This window comes from Lissotriton helveticus, chromosome 12, assembly GCF_964261635.1.
Source record: "Lissotriton helveticus chromosome 12, aLisHel1.1, whole genome shotgun sequence".
Classification (NCBI taxonomy): Eukaryota; Metazoa; Chordata; class Amphibia; order Caudata; family Salamandridae; genus Lissotriton; species Lissotriton helveticus.
In genome coordinates, this window is record NC_136073.1 from 423230851 (window position 1) to 423257539 (window position 26689).

At 42.1% G+C, this 26689-nt stretch overlaps 1 protein-coding gene across 2 annotated transcripts in view; it reads left to right on the plus strand.

Moving 5' to 3' along the window:
* The window catches only part of CHD9 (chromodomain helicase DNA binding protein 9), a 2123706-nt gene that overhangs the window by 1053252 nt on the left and 1043765 nt on the right, over positions 1-26689 (plus strand). For both annotated transcript variants that reach the window (XM_078670246.1, XM_078670247.1), the window contains exon 20: positions 14353-14520. In XM_078670246.1, coding sequence (XP_078526372.1) covers positions 14353-14520 — 168 coding nt within the window. The remainder of the gene's footprint in view (positions 1-14352; positions 14521-26689) is intronic.

Below are 26689 nucleotides of genomic sequence, written 5' to 3' on the forward strand. Positions count from 1 at the left end.
GAACTCCTAATGTAACTGGGACGGTCGTATACAGAGATTGGTTGACCTTGAACCTTTGGGATCTATTCAGAAGTAAAGAGGTAAACCAATTTAGAACTGACCCGATAAGCCCATTCTGTATTGTATTGCAGGAGATATAGAAGATTATCGTGTTTGATGGGGTCAAAGGTCAAAGATAGGTCAAGCAGGATAAGTAGGCAGGTTTTGTTCTGGTCTAGAATTCTTAGAGCGTAATCTACTATGTGGGTCATAGTTGATTCGATACTATGTCCTTCCGTTAAACCAGATTGGAATTTATTGAGCAGGTGGAAGCTGGTGATGTGGTTGTCTAACTGGCTGAGAACACATTTTTCTAGGAGTTTAGCCAGAGTTGAGGTGTTGGAAATTGGTCTGTATTTATTTAGGTACGTGGGGTCAGCTGTTTTTTTCTTTAGGATTGGGGAAACTTGTCCTGATTTGAGAATTTCAGTAATAGTTTTTTGGACTCAGGAGGCATTGATAATCTTTGTCCAAAGTGGTAGTAGCGCTGGTATGAAATCTTGGTGGCCCAGGAGGCGTTATTTTTTAAGGCGAGCTTAGATGAGCCGGTGATTGGGGTTGCTATCATGTGCGATGACGAGTCCTTCAGAGTGTTGGACTGGTCCAATGAGGCCTTAACGAGGTCCGTTTTCAGGAGTTCCGTTTTTTGTGTGAAGAAGTTCTTGACCAACTTGGGGAGAAGGAGCTACGCCACTAGATTGAGTTTTGACTAGTTCAAATAGTTTTTTGGGTCGGTTCTTGGCTTGATCTAGCTGATTTTTGAAGAAGTTTCCTTTTGAATGTCTGATCTTTCTATAGTACGAGTTTCTGATTTATCGGAGCAGATTGAGATGATACGTGGAAGGCGATTACCTCTAGCGCCTTTCAGCTAATCTAAGGGTTTGTCTGTCCTTGTTGAGTCTGCCAACATACCAGGGTTTAGAATCTTTTGTGGCGATCCTCTTCAATTGTAGAGGTGCTGTTGTGTCTAAGATTGAGGACATGGAGTTAAAGTAGTGTTGTGTCAAAGCTTGAACATCATTTAGGTCTTCCGGGGGAGCAGTAGGTTGACACTGGCTGATGTGGATGTCTTTTTTTTTTTTTTTTTTTTTTTTTTTAGAATCCTCTTCCATATTTTAGGTCTCGAAGGTTGTACTGAGCGTAGTTTAACTGATTCCTTGATGAAGAAGGTGATGGCATGATGATCGGACCAATCATATGGGAGGATTGTACTAAGCTGGATAGCTTCTGGGTTGGCAATAGCCAAGTCAAGGGTTGAACCGTTGACATTTGTGGGGCTATTGCAGATTTGGGTGAGGTCAAGGACGGAAAGGAATTTTTTGAAGCTGTTTACTGCCGGGTGGTTAGGGTCGTTCCAGTGCACATTGAAATCGCTAAGGAATATTTGGGTATTATGTTGACCAGTATGAGTGGTCACGATAAATTGCTCGATGAAGGTGATGTTATCGCCTGGCGGGTGGTAGAATATGTGCAATGACCAAATTGGTTTGTTATTACTTGTGATATCTAAGCAGAGGTATTCAGAAGAGGATAGATCTGGTGAAGGTGAGCTGTTCACTGAAAGACTGTTCCAGTAAATGCAGGCAATACCGCCTCCTAGTCTATCAGGTCTATCTAGTCTGGTGATGTTATGATTGGGGGGACCAGAACGTCTAGTATCGGCGTGGAAAACTCATTTAGCCATGTTTCGGTTGGAAATAGGAGGTCAGGTTCATGAGTGACTATTAGGTCAGCTATGTCAGCTGCGTGTTTTGAGGCTGATCTACAATTAAGTGGAAGGCATTTGAGACGCAGCTTCGCGGTAGTAGAAGGTTCCGGTGTTAATGGAACTTGCACCAGATTCTCCAGGGTTATACCTCTATTGTTGTGAATAGGGCCTCTGTGTGTCATGTGATGGATGGTTTCGATTTGGGAGGGTTTATTAGGATTGAACGGGTCAGCTGTGGTTTGGCTGGGTCTGGGGGTATCCTAAGAAAGGAGTAGGGAGTGTAAATCATTAGCAGTTAGAGTATTTTTCCTGCGGGACGGTCGGGTTGTGGAATTATGGTTAGGTATTGTTCTCCAACTTAGGGGTGGATGTTTAGGGGATCGTAAATGCCTCTGATGCTGGAGTGTGGGGCTGTTGCTGTGAGGGTTCCAGTTCTTATCATCAGCATGTCGTCTAATCTTGTGTTGCTGCCAGATCAGGTTCTGTAGCTTTTGGAGGTCATCTTTACTACATTGTAATGAGAGAAGGAGGCGTGTTAATTGTTTGGTCTAGGGGTAGGGTAGGGGTGGATGGGTTTGTGGTGTAAATTGGAGGGGGGCAGAGACCTGAGTCTGCGTGGCGAGGTCTATAAGTAAGGCTGTCCGGGGAGGGGGAGGGGGGAATAGCCAAAGAGGGATGGGGGAGAGGTATGTGTTGGAGGGGTGTACATCGAGATTAGGGGCATGGATGGGTTTGGGTTGTAGATGGGAGGGTTGCATTGATCTGAGACTTCGTAGTGCGATCTAACTGTAAGGCTGTCCTGGTGTGGTGGTGAGCCTCAGCAAGGCCTACCAGTGCAAGGGGTTCGCCCTTCTCTGCACAAGTCCTCCGGCCAATAGGATAGAAGTTGGCACAGAAACTGGAATAGAAAATACAAAGTTTATTAACCTCATGAGGTGGAACTACATTCACACAACACCCTTCGGCAATGTATGAAGTAGCACACTGAATGGAAGGAGCTTGGTCCTTTTATACCCACACAGAGGCTCAAAAGAAGGCGGTACAAGTACAAGAAGTAGGTTTTAGGTACATATAAGGTCATACAGAAAATGCACACTCAACAAGTGGGAGGAGCTCACAGTTGCTAATTCTGGTGAACACATCCTGACATTTACAGACTAACAGCAGCTGCATGGACAGCTGCAAGCTCAACTGAGCATGTGCAAAGTGGAAGAGGCTAAATATAACCTGTCTCTAAGCAGATTTCAAGAGCAGACAATAGCAAGGTAGGACAGAGCACATGGCATACACATGGTAGCACATGGCAAACAAAATGGTTGCCAGAAATACAAAATGGATTCCACAAAACGGACAAGATAGCCTCTAAATACAGGATGGCTTCGGCTAATGCTAACACAATCGCTGCCAAATTACAACAGACGACCCTTTTAGCATTAGCTGAAGATATTCGTTCATCTCGGGTAATCTAGATATGCATCCTGTACATCGATGCTCATCAGTTCGGTGACCTCTTTATTTAGCATTTGTTGGGCTTTCATTTCTGCAACATTTCTCTTATTAGGTGTACTAGCAGTGATGCACATGGAGCAAAGCATAGGACCACATTGTATACATGCACAGCATGTGAATAGTATCACCAATAGTATACATAAGATAGTCAGTAGCTTCCAGCCCCAAGTAATAGAGTGTCCACAACCAGTTCGAAAAAGTCCATGTACCAGTCTCTGGGTGAATCTCCGCAGCAATCTTATGTAGTTTAGAGATTGCGTCTGAAGGCGAGTGATCCGGAATGAAAACACAACAGCTGCTTCCAATGATGCGACATGCACCACCTCGATCAGCCAAAATCACATCAAGTACCATGCGATTCTGGAGTGCTACAATCCTCACAACTTGTAGTTCTTCTGTAATGTTCCCAAGTGCCATTGCCGTCTGATTGGTAACAGCTTCCACACATATTGTTGCAAAGCGGTGTCAGTTTGGTCAACTTCATCAATACTTATTGCCCTCTTATTTCTGTTCTTGGAAATGTCATTGTATAACTTGAAGTTGCGATGATATGATGCAGGTGCCAGAAACACAGGGGGCAACAGAAAGGACACGTAGCAGACCCCAGACCCACCCAACAGGTAGTCGATAAAATCCCTTATTTCCGCACACAAAGTAAGTATAATGTGAAGACGTAAAACTGCTGTTATTGGTATTTTCAATTGTCAGATTTACAGTACATTAACTTCTCCCCACTGGAATTCTCCCAACACTACTAATACATAAGTCTGCTTTAGCTCTTGTCACAGAAATCACAAAATAACCATTGTTCTTCATAGTCCTTGTATTTGTGAAGACATGTGGCATGGAAATATTGTCAGGTTGGTACTCCTCCCATTTTGTTCCTCTAGCTTGAGGGTAACCATTCTCATCAGGATAACATTCTTTATTTAGCTGATAATTGATCTGTCCTACTGTCATCTCTGTATTGTTGGCCCTTTTAGAGGCAAACAAAAGCGCAAACCAGGCTTGACAAGAACCGTTATGAGAGAACGGAAGAGGAATAAATGGTGTTCCTCCTTTCTTTTGGTGCGCAGGTATCATCCTACACACCCAACTGTCGGTATTATTTAGGCAGGATTGTCGATGCTTCTGCTCATGATAGGGAAGCGTGAAGTAGTGGTGCTCAACTGGTACTGGAGTAGTGGTGATCAAAAGCTCTTGAACAGGAGCCACGTTCTCAACATACCATGTAATTGCTGCCATAACCACCATAGCACCAACAAACCCTACAGCACAAATGATTTTCTTATTGCAGATCTTAGCAACTTTTGATCTTTCAGCAGACATGATTCCCTTATCCTTTCAGGACATGCTGAACAACTTGCCCAATAAAATGAGGTCCGTTGTCACTCCACAAAAGTTTGCAGACCCCATATCTAGGGAAAAACTCCTTTAGAAGCACCTTCGCTGTAGTGAGAGCTGTATTATCCTTTGTAGGGTATGCCTCTATCCATTTACTGAAGGCACATACCACCACTAGGACATACTTTAATTTATTGCAGCGTTCAAGTTGGATGTAATCCATCTGCAAAACTTCAAAAGGTGCAGTCGGTGTAGCAAACCCTCCTGTAGGAGTTCGTGTCCCTTTACGAGGATTATAGTGCCAACAGATCAAACAGGACTGTACTATTTTTTAGCTGTACCAGCAATGTCTGGATACTCAGACTTGTGTGAGCAATTTCGTTTTTGCTAAAGCTCCAACATGTGCCGGCCCATGTGCCATTTGGACCATAGGCTGTAAATAAGCAGCAGACATAAACACAAAATCTGATGCTAAGGGACCAATTAAATCAACTGAATACTGAGACAAGTTTATAAATTACCTGTCTAATTCTTTTGCTTATTGTGGAATAAATCTATACAGTTTTAATATGTCAGTTACCCGCTAGTCCTTCAATAAATCGATTACTTCCACCGGATATGTCTTTCTTTTAAGAAAATTGGTTTTATTTTCAAATATTGTTATATATTCATTTTTTTGCTTCACGTTCTTTTATATAATATAAGCACATATATTACACTATTTACAAGTGAATACAATCAACATACATCAATATCTACAAAGCATTGAAAATAATAGGTTAAACATTCACTCATTATTTCTCATAGCCCTTATTGTTTGCATGGATGCTCTATCTATTGTTATCTCAAGAGCATTCCTATTGTAAATAAGCAGGAGGCAATTTCCACTTACCATTTCTTTGTTACGCCAACAGCCCTCATCGTCTTAACATCCCTTCTTTAGACCATTGCTCCAGCTCTTTCACAGAGGCAGATCTCTGTATATCTAATACTTCTTCTCTAGCATCATGCCAACGTTCAGCTTGTGATTTCACTACGTACATGGATGTAGTGCTTTGTTGCATCCCAGTCTCACGAGCTACGCTATCTGCAAAGGCGTTGCCTTGTCCGATCTTATCAATGACTTTCTTGTGCGCGCTACACTTAATAATAGCAATTTTCTTTGGATATGTAAGTGCAGTCAAAAGATTATGCACTAGTTCTCATGCGACGTAAGAAAGCCTCTTTCCTTCCAAAGTAGGCCAAAATCATGGGCCACTCCAAAAGCATAGCAGCTGCCTGTATAGATGTTCACACGCAAGTCAGTGCTAAGTTCACACGCTCGTGTTAAAGCTATTAGATCAGCTGCTTGAGCCGACTTCTGTGGTATGCGAGCTGTCTCCACTACTGTCTTAAGTGTCGTAATTGCATATGCAGCTGAGGTCGTACCATCTGGTAACTTCAAACAGGACCCATCAACCCACAGTTCCCCATCTACGTCGGAAAAGGGCGTATCTTGCAAGTCGACGCGACCCTTTGTCAGTTCCTCAGTAAGGAAGATACAATTGTGAGATTCTTGTGACTGAGCCTGAGTCGCTGGATATGGCAACAAAATAGCTGGGTTCAGTGTCACACATCTCTTTAAAGTAATGTGAGGGGCCAACAGTGTCAACTCGTATCCTGTTAAACGAGCACTAGTCAAGTGTTGCGTCTTGGTCTGATTCAAAAGGGCATCGACCGCATGGGGTACTAGCACCAACAGTTTGACAAAACTATCCGTTCACTCTGATGTATGGACACAGCTGTTGCTGCAACTGAACGAAAGCACTCAGGCAATGCTCGAGCAACAGGATCAAGAACCGCTGAAAAATATGCACAGGGACGCTGCTTGTCACCGTGTGTCTGTACAAAAACTGACAATGCACACCCATCTTTCTCGTGTACATAGAGTGTAAAAGCCTTTATATAATCTGCAGTGCCTAACACTGGTGCCGAACAAAGAGCTTGTCGTAACTGACAAAAAGCATCCTGGCATTCATCTGTCCATGGAAGGGGCATTGGAGTGTCTTTAGTCAATAGCGCTAGCAGGGGTTTAACAATGTGTGAAAAACCTAATATCCATTGCCTACAAAATGAAGTCAACCCAATGAATGCATGAACATCTTTTTGAGTGGAAGGCACGGTGTATCTAAAATTGCTTGAATGCAATCTGGTTTAATTGCACGACCTTCCTTAGACAGAAGGTGACCTAAATAGGTTACCTTCTGTCTACAATATTGCAATTTCTTCCGTGACACTTTATGGTTGTGTGTAGCAAGAAAAGAAAGTAGAGCCAAAGTACTTTTTTCACAATGCTCAGGCGTATCTGCTGCCAACAAGATGTCATCGACATATTGTATGAGAGCCACTCCTTCAGACAAAGTAAAGGAATCAAGTTGTCGTTTCAACGCTTGACAATAAATGCTCGGACTGTCAGTGTACCCTTGAGGAATTCTACAAAATCTGTACGATTTATTATTCAAGGTGAAACCAAACAAATATCTGCTATCAGGATGAATAGGAATCGAGAAGAAAGCATTCTTCAAGTCAATCACAGAAAATGTAGCTGCTGTTGTAGGGACTAGGGTAAGCAATGTCGTTATGTCCAAAACCACAGGGTACTGCGGTACTACAATCTTGTTGACTTCTCGCAAATCAATGATGAATCTGTAAATCCTAGTGTTAGTATCTTTTTTCAAAATGGGAAGGATAGGACTGTTGCAAACATTGTAAGGAACTTCCTCCACAACCCCCACTTTTATCAAATCATGAACAATCTGTATAAGTGCTTCTTCACCTTCTCGAACATTTTAATATTGATACAATTGTGGCAATGAAGCACCCTCCTTGACACTAATATGCACTGGCGGAATAACCATTTGCCCTACATCGGTGTCTGAAGTAGCCCACAAAGTACTAGGGAGGGAAGCTAATGCAATGTCCTCTTTAACAATACAGGATCTCTCCATCACAGGGTAGTTGTCATTCAAAATAACCCGTACTCCTTCTGGAGAACATCGTATCGTAGCCCTGAAATATTTAAGCATATCAAGACCCACAATATTATCTGGTGTGTTTGGAGAAAGCAAAAATGGACATGGAGCAGTAAATTTATCAACATGAAATGCAAGTGGTTGTGATAGTGGGCTAAGGGAAGGTGTTCCATTGAAACCTATCGATGTAATGGTTAAGCCAGACAGGGGAGCCCTTGGATCCAAGTGTTTAGATAAGGTGCTATGAGTACCTCCTGTATCAACCAGAAACTGATCAGTAGAACCCAAAACATGTGCTGTAACATAGGGACCCTTCTGATCTACTGGAACTTCAACTGATTCCTTTCCCCATCCTAGGCAATCCTATGCATAAACTGAGTCTTTGAAATCGGATGGCATATAATCGGACATTTGATATTGATTATGTCTGTCAAGAGCATTAAACCCATCCTGTCCACGCATGTTAGAATCAAACTTAGCACGATCATCCGTGCTTCCTCTAGACCCTGAATATCCTGAACGATTTCGCATTTGTCCCCCGCCACGTGGATACCGCTGAGCACGTAGTGCCGGACAATCAAAAGCCCAATGTCCAAATTTCTTGCAATACGCACACTGATCAACAGACAAATTCGAACGAGTATAAGAGGAAAAGGACGAACCTTAAGATCCACGTCCACCTCTATCATTGCCTCTAGAAGGCGGACCATAAGCCTGAGCCAACATAACCTTCATTTTTAATTCTTTAGTCTTTTTATCCTCATTGCCTTTCGCTTCTAATTCCTGTCGTTCGTAATACTGAGCCATGGTTAAAAGAGAAACCGGAGAAGAGGTAGTCCATGAACTCTCGCTGGCCTTTAGGCGACTAGCTATTCCTGGCAACAGGTTTGCAACATATTTATCAACAAACAAATGCCTGCCTGTGTCATCCGTTAATGACTGGACACTAAAATCGTGGAATGCCTCTTCAAAGCGCGTGAAGAAGTCAGAAACCGAGTCATCTGTCTTTTGCTTACAAGATGCTAATACAGTCCAATCTATCTTTTTAGGGGGAATAATCATCTTTAACTTTATTATAATAGCTGCTGGAAAACCTAAAATTAACTGACACGGTTTCTGCGCAGATTCTCTTTCTTCATCTAATTGTTCTAAATCTTTCCATAATGCCCCAAAAGTCGCACGATCATCAACTTTACGCAGAGTTCTCCACATATCAGGGGGTAATATCAAACCGAAAAACAGGTAAATATCGGGCAGAGTCCTAGCACAAGAGCTAATAGCACCCTCAACTTCCTCATAAAAGGCTGCTGGATTATTTCGTGGATCAGGTAATGCAGTTTTAAGGGCCATGACATCCGCTCTATTCCAAGGAGTATAAACCCAATTATAAACAAAATAACCCATTGCATCAGTACAATTTTTCTTGTCGCTAGTTCCTGTACCTCTAGGAGGAACATACAAAGGTGCGGCCTCCCGTATAGGTCTCGCATGAACTACAATATTCGTATCTGTTTCGGGAGTAGAAGCTCGTGCCGTGTTAATCCGGGATGTCTGTGCAGCTGCTTCTGCTGCCTTTTTCTCCTCTTGCAAACGGACTGCTTCAGCACGCAGTTTAACCAGACGTCTGATTGTATCAGCCACCTGAGAGAAAACAAAAAGACCATCTCTCAGTTGCTTATCATTTGCCATATCAACGGGCTCCAATTCTTCCGAATATTTCCTAAACCGCTCAAGGACTTCTGCGGCAAAAACCTCAGTAAAATGTATTTGCTCCCTTTCAAGCCAATCCTTTATGCTATCTAATAGGTCAGAAGCAGGAGCAACACTACGAACGTCTTTACGAGCAGCAGCTCCAATGTCAGACGCACGCTCAGCGGACAACCTAATACGAGTTTCCCGTTCTTTTTCCTTCTCTGTAGGAGAGTCTTCATCTGACTCATGAGGAGCAGAAGGAAGAGTATACGGAGATGGAGAACGATCTAACAAGAGAGAATCATCTTGAGGTTTATTAAGAATATGATAAAGATGTCTAGGAACAGCGTATTGGCCATTTTCCTGTAAATGACGCTCCCTATCTTCTCTCTCTTGAAGTTCTTTCATTTCTTTATTTTTCATTTCCAATGCTTTCACATGAATGCTCTTACGCTGTTATTTTTCAATAAAGGCTTGATCACGCTTCATTCGCTCACGCACTTCTTTCTCCCACATTCGTACACAGTCAAACATGTCTTGTCTAGCCTTTCGCTTAAACATTCGTTGTTCCACATACTGAATCTTTCGCAAATCAAATGACCCATGCATAGGCCAACACAATTCTGGATCCTTACGAGTATATTTATTCCATAACGTGCTGTACATTATAGAAGAAATACCATTTTTAATATACATGTCCCTATTAGGCGTCCCCTACGGGGGGGCCGGTTGCGCTTCGAGTCTCAAATTGGTACCACTACAAAAGCAACACATCCTACGAAGTGTGCTAGAAACAGGCATGCCAAAAATAGTGCAGAATATGTAGTACTATAACCAAAGTAGCACTTAAGGTACTGTAGTACGTTGTGCCGTTCAAATCAATTCAAAACAGAGAAAATTCTCCTCATTACCTGCCTATATAAATTGCAATTCATATATCAATCCCATACAAATCCAAGTTGGCCAACACAAATTCCAAAGCCACAGTAAGCGTTACTAAACTACCTCATCAAAAACCAACAGCATATGCCGCATAACAACTCTTACCAATCACTTGGGGGCATATGTAGGTAATTTCCATTTTGCGATTCCCAAATAGCGATTTTTAAGGAATTGTTATTTGAGAATAGCAAAATGGAATGTAGGTAAAAATTCGGAATGTTTTTGCGAATCTCTAACATTCCTTAATTGCGATTCGCAAATTGCGAATGGCAATTAAGGAATGAATGTCCCATTCATTCCTATGGGCTAAGAGGCCCATAGGAATGAATGGGGATACATTCTCAAATTCCGATTTTCTATGAGAAAATCTCAATTTGAGAATCTCAATTCCAAGGGTGCCAGGATGTCCAAAGGACACCTGTTGCACCCCTGGAATATGCCGCTAAGTACATGTGGCGCACATACATGCCCTTTGAATTTAAAAAAAATGCATTTTGAAAGGAAATCGCAAAATACCATCTACTTGGAGTAGGTGGTATTTTGCGATTCCTGTAGCCAAAATCGCATTTTAAAATTCAATCCTACATAGCATTTAAGGAATCCCAAAATTGCGATTTCCTTATTTTGCTCAAGCATGTAAGGAATCGCAATTTTGCGATTCCCTATTTTGCTAATGTGCACCTACATACCAAAGCACCGTTTGCGATGCGCAAACGCAGAAATTCTGCGAATTCCGGCGTTTGCGAAAAGCCTACCTACATATGCCCCTCTGTGTCCAGGTTCCAACTGCCAAGTTCTCAAATCGACCAAATGGTCACTGCACGGGGAATCAACAGAAGAGATCTCAGTCGAGGACCGGCACCACCTGGAGGGTCAGATCAGAAAGAGCGGAAGAACGCCGTGGTTGCAAAGACGCGGGTCCCCTCGGGGCGTGATCGTCCAAAGCGAGATTCCAATCCTTCGGTTCGGCCACTCCTTCCGGCATCCGAGTCGTTGATGAGCCCCACATGTTGGGCGCCAATTTGTGGTGGAGAGCCTCAGCAAGGCCTACCAGTGCAAGGGGTTCGCACCTCTCTGCACAAGTCCTCAGACCATTAGGATAGAAGTTGGCACAGAAACTGGAATAGAAAATAAAAGTTTATTAACCTCATGAGGTGGAACTACATTCACACAACACCCTTCGGCAATGTATGAAGTAGCACACTGAATGGAAGGAGCTTGGTACTTTTATACCCACACAGGGGCTCAAAAGAAGGCGGTACAAGTACAAGAAGTAGGTTTTAGGTACATATAAGGTCATACAGAAAATGCACACTCAACAAGTGGGAGGAGCTCACAGTTGCTAATTCTGGTGAACACATCCTGACATTTACAGACTAACAGCAGTTGCATGGAAAGCTGCAAGCTCAACTGAGCATGTGCAAAGTGGAAGAGGCTAAATATAACCTGTCTCCAGGCAGATTTCAAGAGCAGACAACAGCAAGGGAGGACAGAGCACATGGCATACACATGGTAGGACATGGCAAACAAAATGGCTGCCAGAAATACAAAATGGATTCCACAAAACGGACAAGATAGCCTCTAAATACAGGATGGCTTCTGCTAATGCTAACCCAATCGCGGCCAAATTACAACACTGGGAGGAGGAGAGGGGAATAGCTAAAGGGGAGAGGTATGTATCAGAGGGGTGTACGGCGATATTAGGGGCATGACCGAGTACCTAATATACGGGGGTCGATTGTAAGGGATGTTAATTGATTGTATACTAGGATAGGAGTTGTGTGTGTGATTCTCAAAAACTGGCATGTCTCCTGGCGTTGAGGTGGGGGTATGGAAGGTGGTTGTTAGCTAAACATTCATACAATTTGTAATGTTTGTCTGACTACTGTATAACTTTTCTGGGGAGTCTCGATCAGCATTTCAATATTTAGGCTGGACTGTGTCCTTACATAAAAAGACCCAGAGATCAGAATACGTTGGCCCCATTTATTTCTATGGTTTCTTTGTGCAATAAAAGGGAGTTTTTTTAAAATGAATATTGCCGCCTCTTTAGAGCCAGCCATAAAACCTGATGTATCACATACATGTATAGTCTGCTCAACAATACATTTTGGGATGTATGCCTCTTAATTCCTTAATACTTCTACATGGTTGTGCTTTACATTATATAAATCTCACCTATATTCATGTACTCCAAACCATTAATTGTCCACTGTATCTGATTCAGACGACTCATTCGTGCATTTGGGTGAACTGCTTGATCATTTTAAGGAACATTGTCTTGCACATTACTTGTGTAATTGTGTACACTTTTTACTCATTGCAGATTTAGTGTCTTTTCTATGACTCAATGTTCTTCGTCACATTCTCAGCATTTTTGTGATTTTATCCATTCTTCCGTGTAGCTAGAAGCCCTTTCTCTTGATTTTCACTACACAGACTTTCACATTTAATGGTATTGACTCAAAAGGCAGGTATATTTGTGCGTAAGAATACTGGATCCCCATGTTTCTGCACTGGGGTCGGATATGGATATTATGCTTTGTGAATGCTGTGTATATTATTGCTTTCATAAAGGTGTAGCTTTTGTTTCCCACTTATAGGGCACTCTAAGTAATAGTTTCTACACCATCTCTCCTGGCAGTAAGTGGTTTTGGAGAAGCAAACCAGCATCTCCCTCCAGCTCTTCACAATGCACTGTGTATTGAGAAGTCATTTTGATTAGTCTCACAGTGCATTGCGCTGAATTACTAAACCAAGACCTCGCTGTGTGTTGCTTGTTCCCAGTAGTGTCCCTGTCTAATTGTCCATTTGTATAGGTTTGGCTTCACTCTTAATGGTCAGCTGGCTTGACCCTATCCACTTACTGGACACTTTGCCACGCATTGTTGCATTTCCTTTTTGTTAATCCCTTCCAGAGGTCTGTACTTTGCTTGTCTTTAAATATCTGTAATGCACTCAGAAACTGCAGCAAATAAGCAGGGCCAGTGCGGTTTCCTCTTCATTAATGTCAGTAGGTCTTAGAGTGTTCTATCCGTTTTACATGGCCTAGAGCACACAGGTTCCTACTGCCAGCATGGGCTAGAAGGGAACCTTCATTCTTCCCCTTCAGTGTTGAGACACAGCTACCTGAACCTACTAACACTCTGGATCAGTAATGCTGCCCACTTTACTTGGAGGGAATCTTCAAGAGCTGTATCCACTCCTGCGCCCCTTCTCCTTGAGGTCTGTTCAAACTGACTGTTGGTCTGCAAGTTAATTCCGTCAATTAAACTATCCCCAACTTCACCCCAAGTCTCCTGCTATTACCCCATTGTGGCTTGCACATGGTGTCTTTATTCTGTACTTGTCATCCATAGGAGAACACCTAGGCTCATAATTCCCATAGTTAAATTTTTTCAGTTCCTGCACCCAGGTTTCTGCCGTAGATTATGCACAATAACAACCTACTACATGGGGGCTTCACTGTCATTCTGCTGAACCTGACTGATGCTGCCTCCTTGGCAGCTCCTCTTGCTGCAATTCTTTTTCCCTTAGGCATTTGATTCCTATTCCCCCATCAAGCAGTCTCCCACGTTCATGCTTTTGCTGTATTGCAAAGATTGCCTCTAATTTTGGCAGATTTCTTCTCTTTTCCCCAAGAATCAGCAGCATCTGTGGGTACTCTTTAGGGTGCTCATCTGCATGAAACCTCAGAGACATACTTTCCACACTTTAACTCCCCTATCGTTGAAAATGTATTGCACCTTTCCCACGATTGGTTCAGATCTCCCGTGAAGTGGATATAAAAAAATTGCGGTTCAGAAGCAGGAATTCACAGATGCTACGAATTTATGATTTCTTTTTTTGAGTGCAACTATGATTTCGTAGTTAGTCTTATGGGATCATTGTTTCCCTGTATGCCAGAATTTCTTCCTTTACAGAGTTAAAGACAACAAAGGTATTTGTAAATTGTGTAACTCTTGGCTGAAGGTCATTAGGTCTCCTTAAGTTTTAATTGCTTACTGTCTGCATGCTTATATACTTTGTAAATGTTTACGTTGATGAAAAGCTATGCATTAATTTTACTATATAGCTCATAATAACTTTTTTTCCCCACTCTCCTAGGCTCAGGCTCGTTGTCACCGTATTGGTCAAAATAAAGCTGTTAAGGTTTACAGATTAATCACCCGAAACTCGTATGAGAGAGAAATGTTTGACAGAGCAAGTCTAAAATTAGGTCTCGACAAAGCTGTCTTACAGAGCATGAGTGGAAGAGAAAACAGCGTTGGTGGGGTATGTTTTGATCATGTTATCCTTCTATGATATATCACACTTAGAAACTTCCATGGGTAGTCTTAAAATGTTTCCATGGGGGTGGAGGTGGTAAATTGAATGTTTTAGATTTTAAAGGATCTTTAGTATCTTCAAATGAGCTATCTGAGATGGACATAATACAGTATGTTTACCTCCATGTTAGCGGCTACTCCATATGGCGATTATTTTTAAAAGCATATTTAAATTTAAGAGTGTTTTTACCGGAGCGAATGATAGGTGCAGAATCCCTGGGATTTAGCTTCTCCACCGATGATCAACACTGTCAGGGATATTAGTCTATCGCCCTTCCTCCCAGGATATGTAGGAGACTCATCTTATCCCTTGAACAAGCTGTGGCCCCTAACTGCATTTCATATGCCAACTTCACCTTGCTTGGTGATTTTAATATTCACTTGGAGAGGGCTGAGGAACCTCTAACGAGGCGTCTAGTAGGTTCATTAGCTTCTTTTAACATGGTGAAAGCTCACACGGGGCCAACCCATAGAGCAGGCCATACCATTGGTGGCATCTTTTCGAATGCTACAGTAATAGGAGGGTCCTCTCAACCAGTCCCATGGTCTGATCAATTCGTCCTGCCTTTCTCGTGGTTGTTTCTGTATAAAGGAGACCCACCCTGCACTGTCGCAATCAAGAAAAAGATGCTGGGGTAGGGTTCCCTTGGATGAGTTAAAGAATACCCTTTTGGACTCTAAACTGGGGACTCCAGATTCTGGTACTGATAGAGCGCACAGGTCACCCGACCAACAATTTTACCATATGCACACTTGGGCCCATAAATTCAATTTACCATATTTATTAATCGGGTAACCTACACTCTACTAACAGTAACCCAGTTCATTCCTATGTATTTCCAATGTACCCGACTTACCAATCCTCATCACGGGTACCTATGATCACAATGGATCAGGGATCTAGCTGAAAAAGATAAGCAGTCACCAAAATACAATACCATTTATAATATTAGCACTCTTTATAATAACCACAGACTCGAAGTTTTGAAAACCTTTATGTAGTTCTCATCACTGTCAGCAAGCATTAGATTCACAGTAAGCAAATTATCGATAACCAAAATCAAGAAAAGCATATAACCATGTAGAAAATAGATTATGCCAACCATTTAGAACTCTAAAGGGTAGGTAAGAACAGGGAACATGCTAGTAAGTATTTTCAGAAATCAGACTTGGTATGATGTGTCTAAAGGACGGGAAAGATAAGGATCATGCTAGAATGTCAGTTTGAGTATTTCCAGAAAATAGAAATAACTCAATAGGAACTGAATTTATAATGATGAAATTTGCAATAACCAAGAAGCTTATAGGGAAGGTAAGAAAATGGAACACGCTAAGAATTCAGAGCAACCACTTTATGTTGGCTAAAGGAACGGGTAAAGAAAGGGAACATCTATATTTCATAAACAGTATTTCACCATTTACTTAAAGGATGGGAAAAAATGGAACATGCTAATAAACAGCTAAAGTGTAAGACTTTATTTATTGGTCAAAATAGGGAGGGTAAGAGAAGGAACAAATGTGCAAATAAGACTTTAGCAGTTTCAGAAAGCAAGAAAGGACGCAAATGTGTTTCCCTCACAGAATTATATTTACCTAGAACAGTGTGGAGACCAACCCTGGCCACGGGTCATTTAAGGACCGTAGGAACCCAAGGAAATGCAGTCGCCAGTAGGCCAGCAGGTGCAGAATGGAAACCCAGGACAGGAAAACCAGATTAGGATCAGGACAGGACCACCAGGGTAAGACCAGCACCCGCAGTTCAGTTACAACGCCTGCGCTACACCTTCTCTGCAGCTATCAGTCAAAACCCCGATTGGGTTATAGAATTCCCCAGCAAAGTGCTTCCCCAGCACTTTAAGGTTCTCAAAACCCCGATTGGGTCTGTGAGTCTGTCGGACAGAGTGCTCCGCAGCACCTCCGTTTCAATCAGCTATTGAGTGCGTAGGGTCAGTGACAGGTCAGCTATTCGGACAAGTCGGACAATTTCTCTAGCTAAACCTAGGCTAGTTATACTGTTTTCGGGTCAGTGTACCACCCCCCAAATGTTGCAAGTGTAAGGATCCCCAATTTCGATTGGACAAAAGGAAGGACAGGTCATCACACCCCCTAGGATTTGACTTTCTCAAGCTCATAATTTGCATTTTCCGAGACCGCCCCTTGAATTTCGGGTTCCCATGACATGTTCCTTATACATAACAATGGTGAATTAAACATTTTATACATTGTAATACATTTAGTACAAATAAGCTTCTTCGACTAGGTGAAGGTGCCTCTTCCCAGGCGCCTTTTGGCTTGGACTTCTGTGTTGGCTCGAGTTCAAAGTCGCAGAGTTCATCCTCTGGTTGTGGACTGTCATGCGCAGAAAGGATTTTCACAATGGAGTATTCCCGTCCCTCATGCCCAAGGATTACAGATACATGAAAAGTAAATAGAAACAGTTTTAGAACACAGAATAAATTAATGCACTATATACCAGGAATCCCTATATTATTCCCATTATTTTATAATAACTAAAGCCTTAATGGTTAATGCGGAACAAACAGCATAGCGAAGGCAGCGATGCAAGCTTCAGGCATGTGAGGACACAAAACAGCCATTTTAGCTCTAATGCGCAAGTGCAGAGAGTTTCCCACCAGAACTGCGAGTACGTCACGTCACATGGATATGACCGACGCATGCGCAGACGAAATTCCCGCGTAGCAGCAGCCATCTTAGTAGCAAGCGTATTAGGCTTAGTAAAGACATAGGCAAGCATCTCTGGTACACCCAAAATGTCAGAATAAAGGGGAAAATTAGTAAGACAAACAAGTTGATTAATACTATTAGAGTTATTTGAGGTTCATGAGTACAAGCAAGTCGCTTTACGTGCGAATCCTTGCTCCGTCAATCCCCTCTTTGATGATATTTTTTATCATCACAATTAATGGAACCAGATGCCAACTTTTCGCATTTTACCCAGTTCAATCTCTTTAAACATTCGGTTTAGCTTTTTCTCAGTCTCTTTATTAGGGTGGGAATTTTTCACCCTTTTATAAATCTGATTATTCAATTTTTCTAATTCAAGCTCATCAACATTTCTTTTCACTCCTCTCTTGTTCACAGTGTATTTCTTTTTGTGTTTTCGACATTTGCAGCAGATTATTATGATTAACACTACTAGACCTATTCCCGCAATTGGCATCAGTATTTTACTCAAAAGACTTTTACCTAGGTTAGAAAACCAACGACCTATAGCAGAGAGACCATCAGTAAGTCTCTTCCAGGCACTGTCAACCTCAAGTGGTTTGAGCTCTTTTCCCAAATTTGTAATGTTTCTCACATACCCCTTGATTTCCACACTTTTGTCAGGTATGTAAGTGCAACAATGTTGCGCTTTCAACATTCTGCAGACTCCGCCCTCTTTTGCCAATAACATGTCAAGAGCAAGTCTGTTTTGTAAAACCATTCATCTGATCGCAACCATTTCGGTATTGACCATCAGAAAACCTCCAGCAGTGTCATTTGGTAACCGATCTACTACTGTTGACAATTTGCAAATTCTGTGTGTGTTCAGAGCCACTCCCACTGTAGGTATCATTGCACTAAAAATATCACCTACTATTTTTCACACACTTTCTCTTTTGCTACGTACTAAATCATTAGTTCTTTCAGTGCTTCCAGTGATTTTCCCCACATGGTATATCTTTGGGAAGACAATACCAAAATAACAGCTTCCATACCAATGGTCGGGCAATTTGAAGTAAGCCTTGTTCCCACATATATAATAAATTCCAGGAAAAACAGGCTCTGACCTATCTTTGAAACCCCAACCCCCAATTACCTTGTAATTGTGTTCGCATTCACTGGAACCAATGAAGATATTGTTATAATAACTGGTTCTCTCTCTTTGAAGACAAAGTTTCCCTTTCTTTTCGAAATCCAGTAACATAGCAGCATTAGCCCCACCATTTGAGGTGCTTTCTATTCTTTCGGCCCATTTAGGAATTTTCTGATTTTTGTCTTTTGCTTTCTTTTGGAAACTTTCTCTTCTTTTCTCTACCATATTTAGAAACATTTTCTCTTTTTCGTGTAATGAACAGGTCAAGTTACCTTTGTGTGCGTCATCTATATTTATTTTACCTACAGTTAGAAAATAATCACTCATGTATTTAGCTATATCTCTAGTTGTATGTACAGGATTCAGGTTTCTTCGCACAGGAAGTTCAGAAAATGTCACATCAAGGTTTGAGTAATAATACTGTAAAGGTCCTCTTCTATAAAATAAACTAGTTGGTATACTACAGGAGATTCCATAGGTTAGTGGCAAGTGGTGGTACGTCACACCTTCAGCAACCGAAGTGGGTAGCTTCATGCAGACAGAAGTCGTCTATTTCCATAACTTCTACATAATGTACTAACAGGTTTGCGAAAACATTTAAATGAGTTTTGTTCTTGATTTTATTGTAATGTAATCCTTCCTCATCTGGTGCTACTAAATCTAATTTTGTTTGCTTAAGGCTAAGTGGCTTCTCTGGTGCATCTACTCTTTGTGGTGTATTTCTAGTGTGTGATTCTACGGTATCCTCCGGTAAGTGATTATTTGGGTACAGGTTCGGGTCTTTACTCATCATAGAAGGAATAGCTATTGTTAGTCCTATCCAAAGTATCAGTACTATTGCTACACTACATAAACACACTTGGCAGCATGTTTTTAAACAACCTCGTCTCGGTCTCCCATTCACAGAAGAATCAGACATTTTGGCTTAAAAGAAGTTTCAACCCCTCTTTGTAACTCTGCCCAGTTCGTTTACTCGAGCAACTTTCAGGTTGGTTCTGCTTCTTCTTCAGCCTGGTCAATAATCAATTCTTCCTCACTTTCGTCACTTATTTCCAGATTTTTAAATTCTTCCATTACAAAGTAAGTCCACTCAGGACTCTGGCACTTACTATTCAGTTTTTTTTACGCGCACTTCTTCACTTCGGTTTTATTACAGCTGGGTCAGTTTGACTCGAGACTTCATTTATTTGCTCAGATTCTTCATTTATTGTCTTTAGTCGCAGTCTTAGTCTTTTTACAAATCTAGGTACTGAGTCACCTTTTCTGAGTCTTTTAACTGGCACTGTGTCTTGACTTTCCTCAAACACTCTTTTGTTTTCGTTCAGTTGTGGCACAATTGTTTTAAGTTCGTCTTCAGTATTTCTCCCTAACTGACTAGGTCCAGGTCTTTCATCGGTTTCTTCTGCCTGGTCCCTAAACTGGCCTTGTTCAGGTGTATGCTGATTTTGGCTTTGGTTTGTATCGTTTTCTTCTTCCTGAACACAATTGTCTAGTTCCATCTGGTCCTGTTCAAGCTCTTCGAACTCTTGATTTTCTTCTGCTTGAACTTCTGCCCTAATTTCTATCTGTCCCTCTCCTGTCTCAGGAGTTCTTGGTGGAGTGTCAACTACCTGTTCTTTCCCTATCTGGTCCTCCTCCGAATCAGATTTGATTTGGATTTCGATGATCTGAGTACCTTCTTCTATATCTGTCTCGTCCTCACTATCCCACTGTCTATCTAAATAGATTTGTCTTCTTGTTCTCACAGGATCTATAGTCAGATCGACTATTGGGATCCAATCATCTTGACTGGAGCTCGGTTGTTCTTCTTCAGCTACTTCAGGACAGATATCTTGGGACCCCTCAGCTGCACAACCTTCAGCCTCAGTTTCTTCAGGTTCAGTCACTTTCTTCGTATGGCTGGCATGGATCCAGCGAGGTACTCCTGCACACTTCACAGCTGTGGTGGTTACTAGGATCACCTGTCGTGGCTTTCCCCACCTTGGTGCAAGGCAACTTTTCCGAGTATGTTTCTTTATTACGACCCAGTCACCTGGATTCAGGTCATGTGCTGGAGTCGTTGGCCCGGCGACAGCGTCTCCCCCAACTTGGTGAGAGATAGAACGCACTTGGTCAGCCAGTTCTTTACAGTATTCTAGTACCAAATCATCAGAAAGGCTTATCAGTTTGTATCCTGGCACCCATGCTTGCCGCATTGCTCTTCCCATTAGTATCTCATGGGGGCTCAAGCCCGTGTTCCGGTCTGGAATACTTCTGAGTCCCATCAACACAAGTGGCAAAGCATCAGGCCATTCCAATTGAGTGTATTAACACATTTTTCCCAACCTTGCTTTAATTGTGCCATTCAGTTGTTCTACCACTCCAGAAGCCTCTGGGCGATATGCACAGTGCAGTTTTTGCGTGATTTTGAATGCTTCACAAATCGGTTTTATTATCTCATTTTGGAAATGACTTCCTCTGTCAGATTCAATCGTGACTGGGAAACCGTAACGAGGTATAAGCTCTCTAAGTAATAATTTGGCTACTGTAATGCTGTCATTTCTACGTGCAGGGTAAGCTTCCACCCACTTTGAAAATAGGCAGACAATGACAAGTAGGTACTTCATTCCTCGACAAGGGGGTAACTGAATAAAGTCTAGTTGTAGTCGAATAAAGGGGCCCTCTGCCTTTCCAATTTTTCCTGGTAACACCACAGTTTTCTTTCCGGGGTTAAATTGCTGACAAACCAGACACCTCTGGCAGAGTGCCTCTGCTATGTTTCTGAATTTCGAATTGAACCATGTCTGGCGGAACATGCGAATCATCGCATCTCTTCCCAAATGTGTGTCCCCATGTATCAACCTAGCCATAGGAGCAAGCAGACAGTCTGGCAACACAGGCATACCATCCATGTAAACAATGACACCATCTTCCACCCTCCTCTGGCAACCAACGTTTCTCCACCTTTGTTTTTCCTGTGGTTCAACTGTGTCCTGTAAGTCTATCACTTCCTCCCATGTATTCACTCCTTCTAGCATCAAAAGTTGGCAGCTGTTTCCGTTTCCCCCAACCTTTATATTGATTGCTATTCGGTATCTTGCACAATGTTGGGCTAACTGGTCAGCATATCGATTACCTGCTGTCACTTTGTCATCGCCAGATTTGTGAGCAGCACACTTGACCACAGCCAATTCTTTTGGTAACTGGATTGCTTCCAGTAAATCCTGCACATAATTTCCATTTCTGATAGGGGTGCCTGAAGAAGTCAGGAACTCCCTTTGCATCCATAATTGGCCAAAGTCATGCACAACCCCATAACCATACTGGCTATCAGTATATATGGTTATCTTCGAGTTCCTCCCAAATTTACAAGCTTTTGTCAATGCAACCAATTCAGCTACTTGCTGCAGAAAAAACGGGGTTACCCAATGCACTCAAAGACAGTAAAACATTTGTTATGTAACAATCTTGCTAAGGTCAGCGCTCTAGCTTTTCGTGACGCGATTGGAACGCGTCCGCTCTTAACCGGACAAATTTCCGGATCACGTGTCAAAACAGGAACACGGCCCGGAGAGAGTACACGCTCGGTACCGCACTCTACCGCACTTAGTTTTAAAGGTGAGCGCTTGTCGTTTAGATCCCCGTTCTATAGTTATTTAATTTCAGTGGGCCCTTGTGTTTTAATGCCACACAGTGTGGTTGACACATACGTTTATATTTTTCCACAGAGTTTTAACGTCCTCTCTACAGACTGAAGTCGTACCCGACTGCAGGCCAATTGGGTGTCTGACTATACACTCGTTTTTTTGGGCAAGATGCATTTCGACTACTCCGTAATGTTTATGACATAGTTTTTAAGGCATAGTTTCAGACAATATTTTATTAGACGGAATCCTAATTTGATACGTATTTCAGTTTTAGAGCACAATTAAGGAACCACTCGGATTTTCAACATTGTTAAGGACATATGAAGTTTCTCCTCACGTTTACCTCTCATTGGGGTAAGCTTTCTTAATTGTTGTTCTGATGGAAGTTAAGACTATTCTAGCTTCCTATGTACAGCCACACATCAGGTGCTTACTTAATGTTTGCGTTTTCTATAAATGACTGGTAACAAGATCTTTAGATAATTTCCAGACCATCGTATTGTAACTCGGAGATTGGAGTGTGGTGACATTTTAGGTTTTTGGAAGTGTTTTACATACCGACCCTCCAATGGATTACTATTTCGGGTCTCATTAGTTTTACGGTTTGGATTCTTACAGTGTGGAGACCAGTTTCTTGAATTTTCCTCTTTGATGGTCACGGGCCCGGCTGGGTCGGAATTATCACCAGCTGTGCGGTGAGCATTCTTTACCCTTTTGACAAATACAGTTATGTTGTTCCTTTTTGCCCCGTTATTTACATATAGGACCGTATTGTGATGGTTTTTTCCTCCCTTTTGTCATTATTTTAATCCCTTTACAGACCTATTGGTTCCAATACAGCCTTATTAGGTATGTAGTCCTGATATGGGAGCCACAATTGCACGATTCTTTATTTCCTTTCACATTACACACAGTTTGTATGATCTGTGCACGTTCAGTGGCACTCGAATACAGAGGGACCCAAATTACTTCTTTGCTACTATGAGACTACAGACTACGCCGTCGTGTTGGATCAAGAGTTATATGAGTTTTTTCGAACCAAGACTCACTTATTCACCTGGTTATATACTCACCTGGTCACTTACACATCTTAAGAGACGGCGTCGTAGAGGCACTTTGACACGAATGCTTTTGGTTGCACTAAGTAGTAATAAAGTGTATTGCTGGTGTTGTACAATAGTGGAAGCGGCACTAGTATTGTGCATGAAACAATGTAAAGCTGCATCATTGTGACTGTACTCTCACGCATAGAATGCCCCAGTGTTATTTATTTGTATTTTCAGCCCTGAGGATTCGCAATAGCGATGAAGCACGTGTCGGCTGGCTGTTATACACAATAAAGGACTCCAACGGACAACTCTCCTTCTGGAGATCCCTAGAAACCTTCTGTCGCTTTGTGTTTTGTATTGAATCGTTATTTGTTACATAACAAATGTTTTACTGTCTTTGAGTGCATTGGGTAACCCCGTTTTTTCTGCAGTTGGTAGTTTTGTCTACTCACTTTTGAGTGGTTCTAAGGGCTCTGCGCTCACCCTTTGCACCACCTGATAATAGCTAACCAATATCATGTGTGTTGATTGTTAGGCTGTGCACCTTTTTTTCTCTGACTACAAGCCCTTCGTTATTCTTACAATTCAGCTACTTGTGCAGACTTGACTCCATGTAAATAGGATGCTTCCACTGGACCTCCCAATGTACACACTGAGTAGGCAGCACTTAGGCCTCCCTCCTCGTGTCTCATGCATGAGCCGTCTACGAACAGCTCATAATCTTCATTAAGTAAAGGGTCTTCTTTTATGTCTGGGCGTGGTTTTGTACTGAACTCGGTCAAATCAATGCAGTCATGTTCAGTTTCCTCCCTCACTTATGCTGCGAATGAGTTAGGCAGTAATGTGGCTGGATTCAGAATATTACATCTAGCAATGGTCGCGTTTCCTGCACCTACAAGGATTCTCTCAAACTTTGTCAGCCGACTAGGTGTGAGATACTGAGTTTTTGTTCTTGTTAGCAGAATTACAACAGAATGTGGAACATATACAGTTACTGGATGTCCCATCACAATGGACTCACTCTGTTCAAGACTCGTGCATGTTGCAGCTACAGCTTTCAAACATCCAGGTAATCCAGCTGCTACTGGGTCCACTGTGGAAGAAAAATATGCCACTGGACGTCGGGTCAAACCATGAATTTGGGTCCAGACTGAAAGTGCACAATTGTCTCGTGTGTCACAGAAAAGTGCAAACTCTTTTGAATAGTCGGGCATTCCAAGTGCAGGAGCTGTACACAGACATTCTCTCAATTTTTCAAAAGCTTTCATGCTTTCGTCATCCCATTCCACAGGATCTTTTGCTCCCTTCTTTGTCATCTTTATCAATGGTCTTGCTAGGACTGCAAATCCCACAATCCACTGCCTACAGTATCCTACAACTCCAAGAAATATTCTGATATCTTTCTGGGTGTTTGGCAATTCCATGTTTCGAATTATTCTAATTCTTTCTGTGGTAACTTTCCTGATACCTCTCTCTATCTGGTGCCCCAGATATTTTACTGATGAGGTACAGAATTGCAGCTTTTCTGGCGACACTTTGTCCACCTTCACCCAAATGGTTCAGCAAGGCAATTGTGTCAGTAACAGTCTTTTTGACTCTTAGACGCCACCAAGAGGTCGTCTATATATTGCACAGGACTGATTTTCCGGGCAATACTAGGGTTTCAAGGCACTTCTTCAAAATTTGATTAAGATAGAAGGGCTTTCCGTGTACCCCTGAGGAACACGATTCCAGGCGTATACATGGCTGCCGAATTCAAATGAAAAAGAAATTTGCTGTCTGGATGCAATGGAATCAAAAAGAATGCATGACACAGGTCAATGACGGTAAACCATCCAGCATTCCATGGTATCTGGTATAGAATCACTGCAGGGTTTGGCACGACAGGACAGCAAGGAACCATGATTTTATTAACCTTGCTCAGGACCTGTACGACCCTGTACTTACCACTAGGTTTCTTTATGCCAATTATTGGAGAGTTACAAGGACTGCTCAATACTTCTTGCAAAATTCCTGCTTCTAGCAATCTTTTTATTTCAATAGCAACTCCTGCTTTCACTTCTGCACTCATTGTATACTGTTTGGTATTTGGGTAGACTGCATCTTTTTTTATGGCTATTTTAATTGGGTCAACATTTGCCATTAATCCTACATCTTTTCCAGTAAAATCCCATACCTCTGGTTTCACCGTCTCTTGGAGTTCTTCAGGTAAGTCCTGCATTGTTAGTCTTTTAATTTCTGAGTCAGGTCTTGCTAACATTAATTTGTATATTCCATCTTCATCTGGGGTCTGAATTTCGACGCCATTTGGAGTGCAGAAGATAGCGCAGTTCATTTTGCACAACAAATCTCGTCCTAGTAGGTTCACAGGACTGGAGTCACAAACAACAAATCTATGCATTTCTTTAAAATTCCCAATTTTAATCTCCATAGGTTCTGTAACTGGGGTACTAATTAGCTGATTAGAAACGCCCACTACTTGGATCGCTTCTCCCGAGAGGGGTAGGTTTGGAACGTCTGCTGTTATCACAGTAGAACGGGTAGCACCAGTGTCCAACAGAAAGGTGACGTAATTTCCTTCAACCTTTCCTTCAATGTATGGCCCTGACTGGTCCACCGGCAAGGAGGCGCCAAGTACGCACTCCTCGTCCTCCCCCCTTAGGCACCGTCAATAGGTGTTGTCACAGAGAAACATGTCATTTAACAGAAACTGTGAAGTTGCTGCATTTCTATCCTCACTTCCTTCCCAAACTTAGGTGTCTTCACCCTGTTGTGCTTTGCTCCTATAATTTGGCCTAGGTGCACGAGGCAACTGACTCTGTTTTACCTGCTGCTGGGTCTTCCGTGGAGTCTCATTCTGTGTCTGTGGATTCAAATCATTAATTTGCACATTACCATTCTGTACAGCCTTACACTCGTCTCTCCAGTGTCCTATCTTTCGGCACCCGTGGCAGGGGAATTTCTTCTGTGCCTCTTCTCTGCTCATCTTTACTCTCGGCTTTCCCCCTCCCCCAGGGCCCTGATTCTGATTACTAGTCATTTTATTCAGCTGCTGTTCTTGGTGCTCCGCTAATTTTACCTGTGCCCACATGACCTTTTCTTTCAGTTCCTTTCGTTTGTCTTCTAGCTCATCCTCACAGTACTTAGCATATTTAAGGAATTCATCAATTGGTTTAGCTTGCCAGCAAATTTTATTGTCTTTGATCCACTGTGAAATTTCAGGCCTTAACCCTAACACAAATCGATAAATGAAGTGGGTCATGTCCTTCATCTCAATGTTATCCAGACCACTGTATGTCTTGAACACCTGTAAAAGTCGTTCATAGTAAGAATGTACAGTTTCATCTCGATTCTGGGTAGTACTATCTATTCGGGTCCAATCAGTTTCTTTTGCAGGCACCTTTCCTTTCAGATACAACATTACCTGGTTGTATTTCCTCATCACATCCAATGAAGGAGCCCCTGTCTTTGGGTCTCTGGCGTATTCTTCACTAGGCCAATCAACAGCAATTTTACATTCTGTCCATAAATCTACTGGAACTACAATGTCAAAGAAACCATCTAGATCTTTCAGGAGGCATTTTTGGACTTTCACAAATCTCTCAACCTGTTTGTACCATTCTA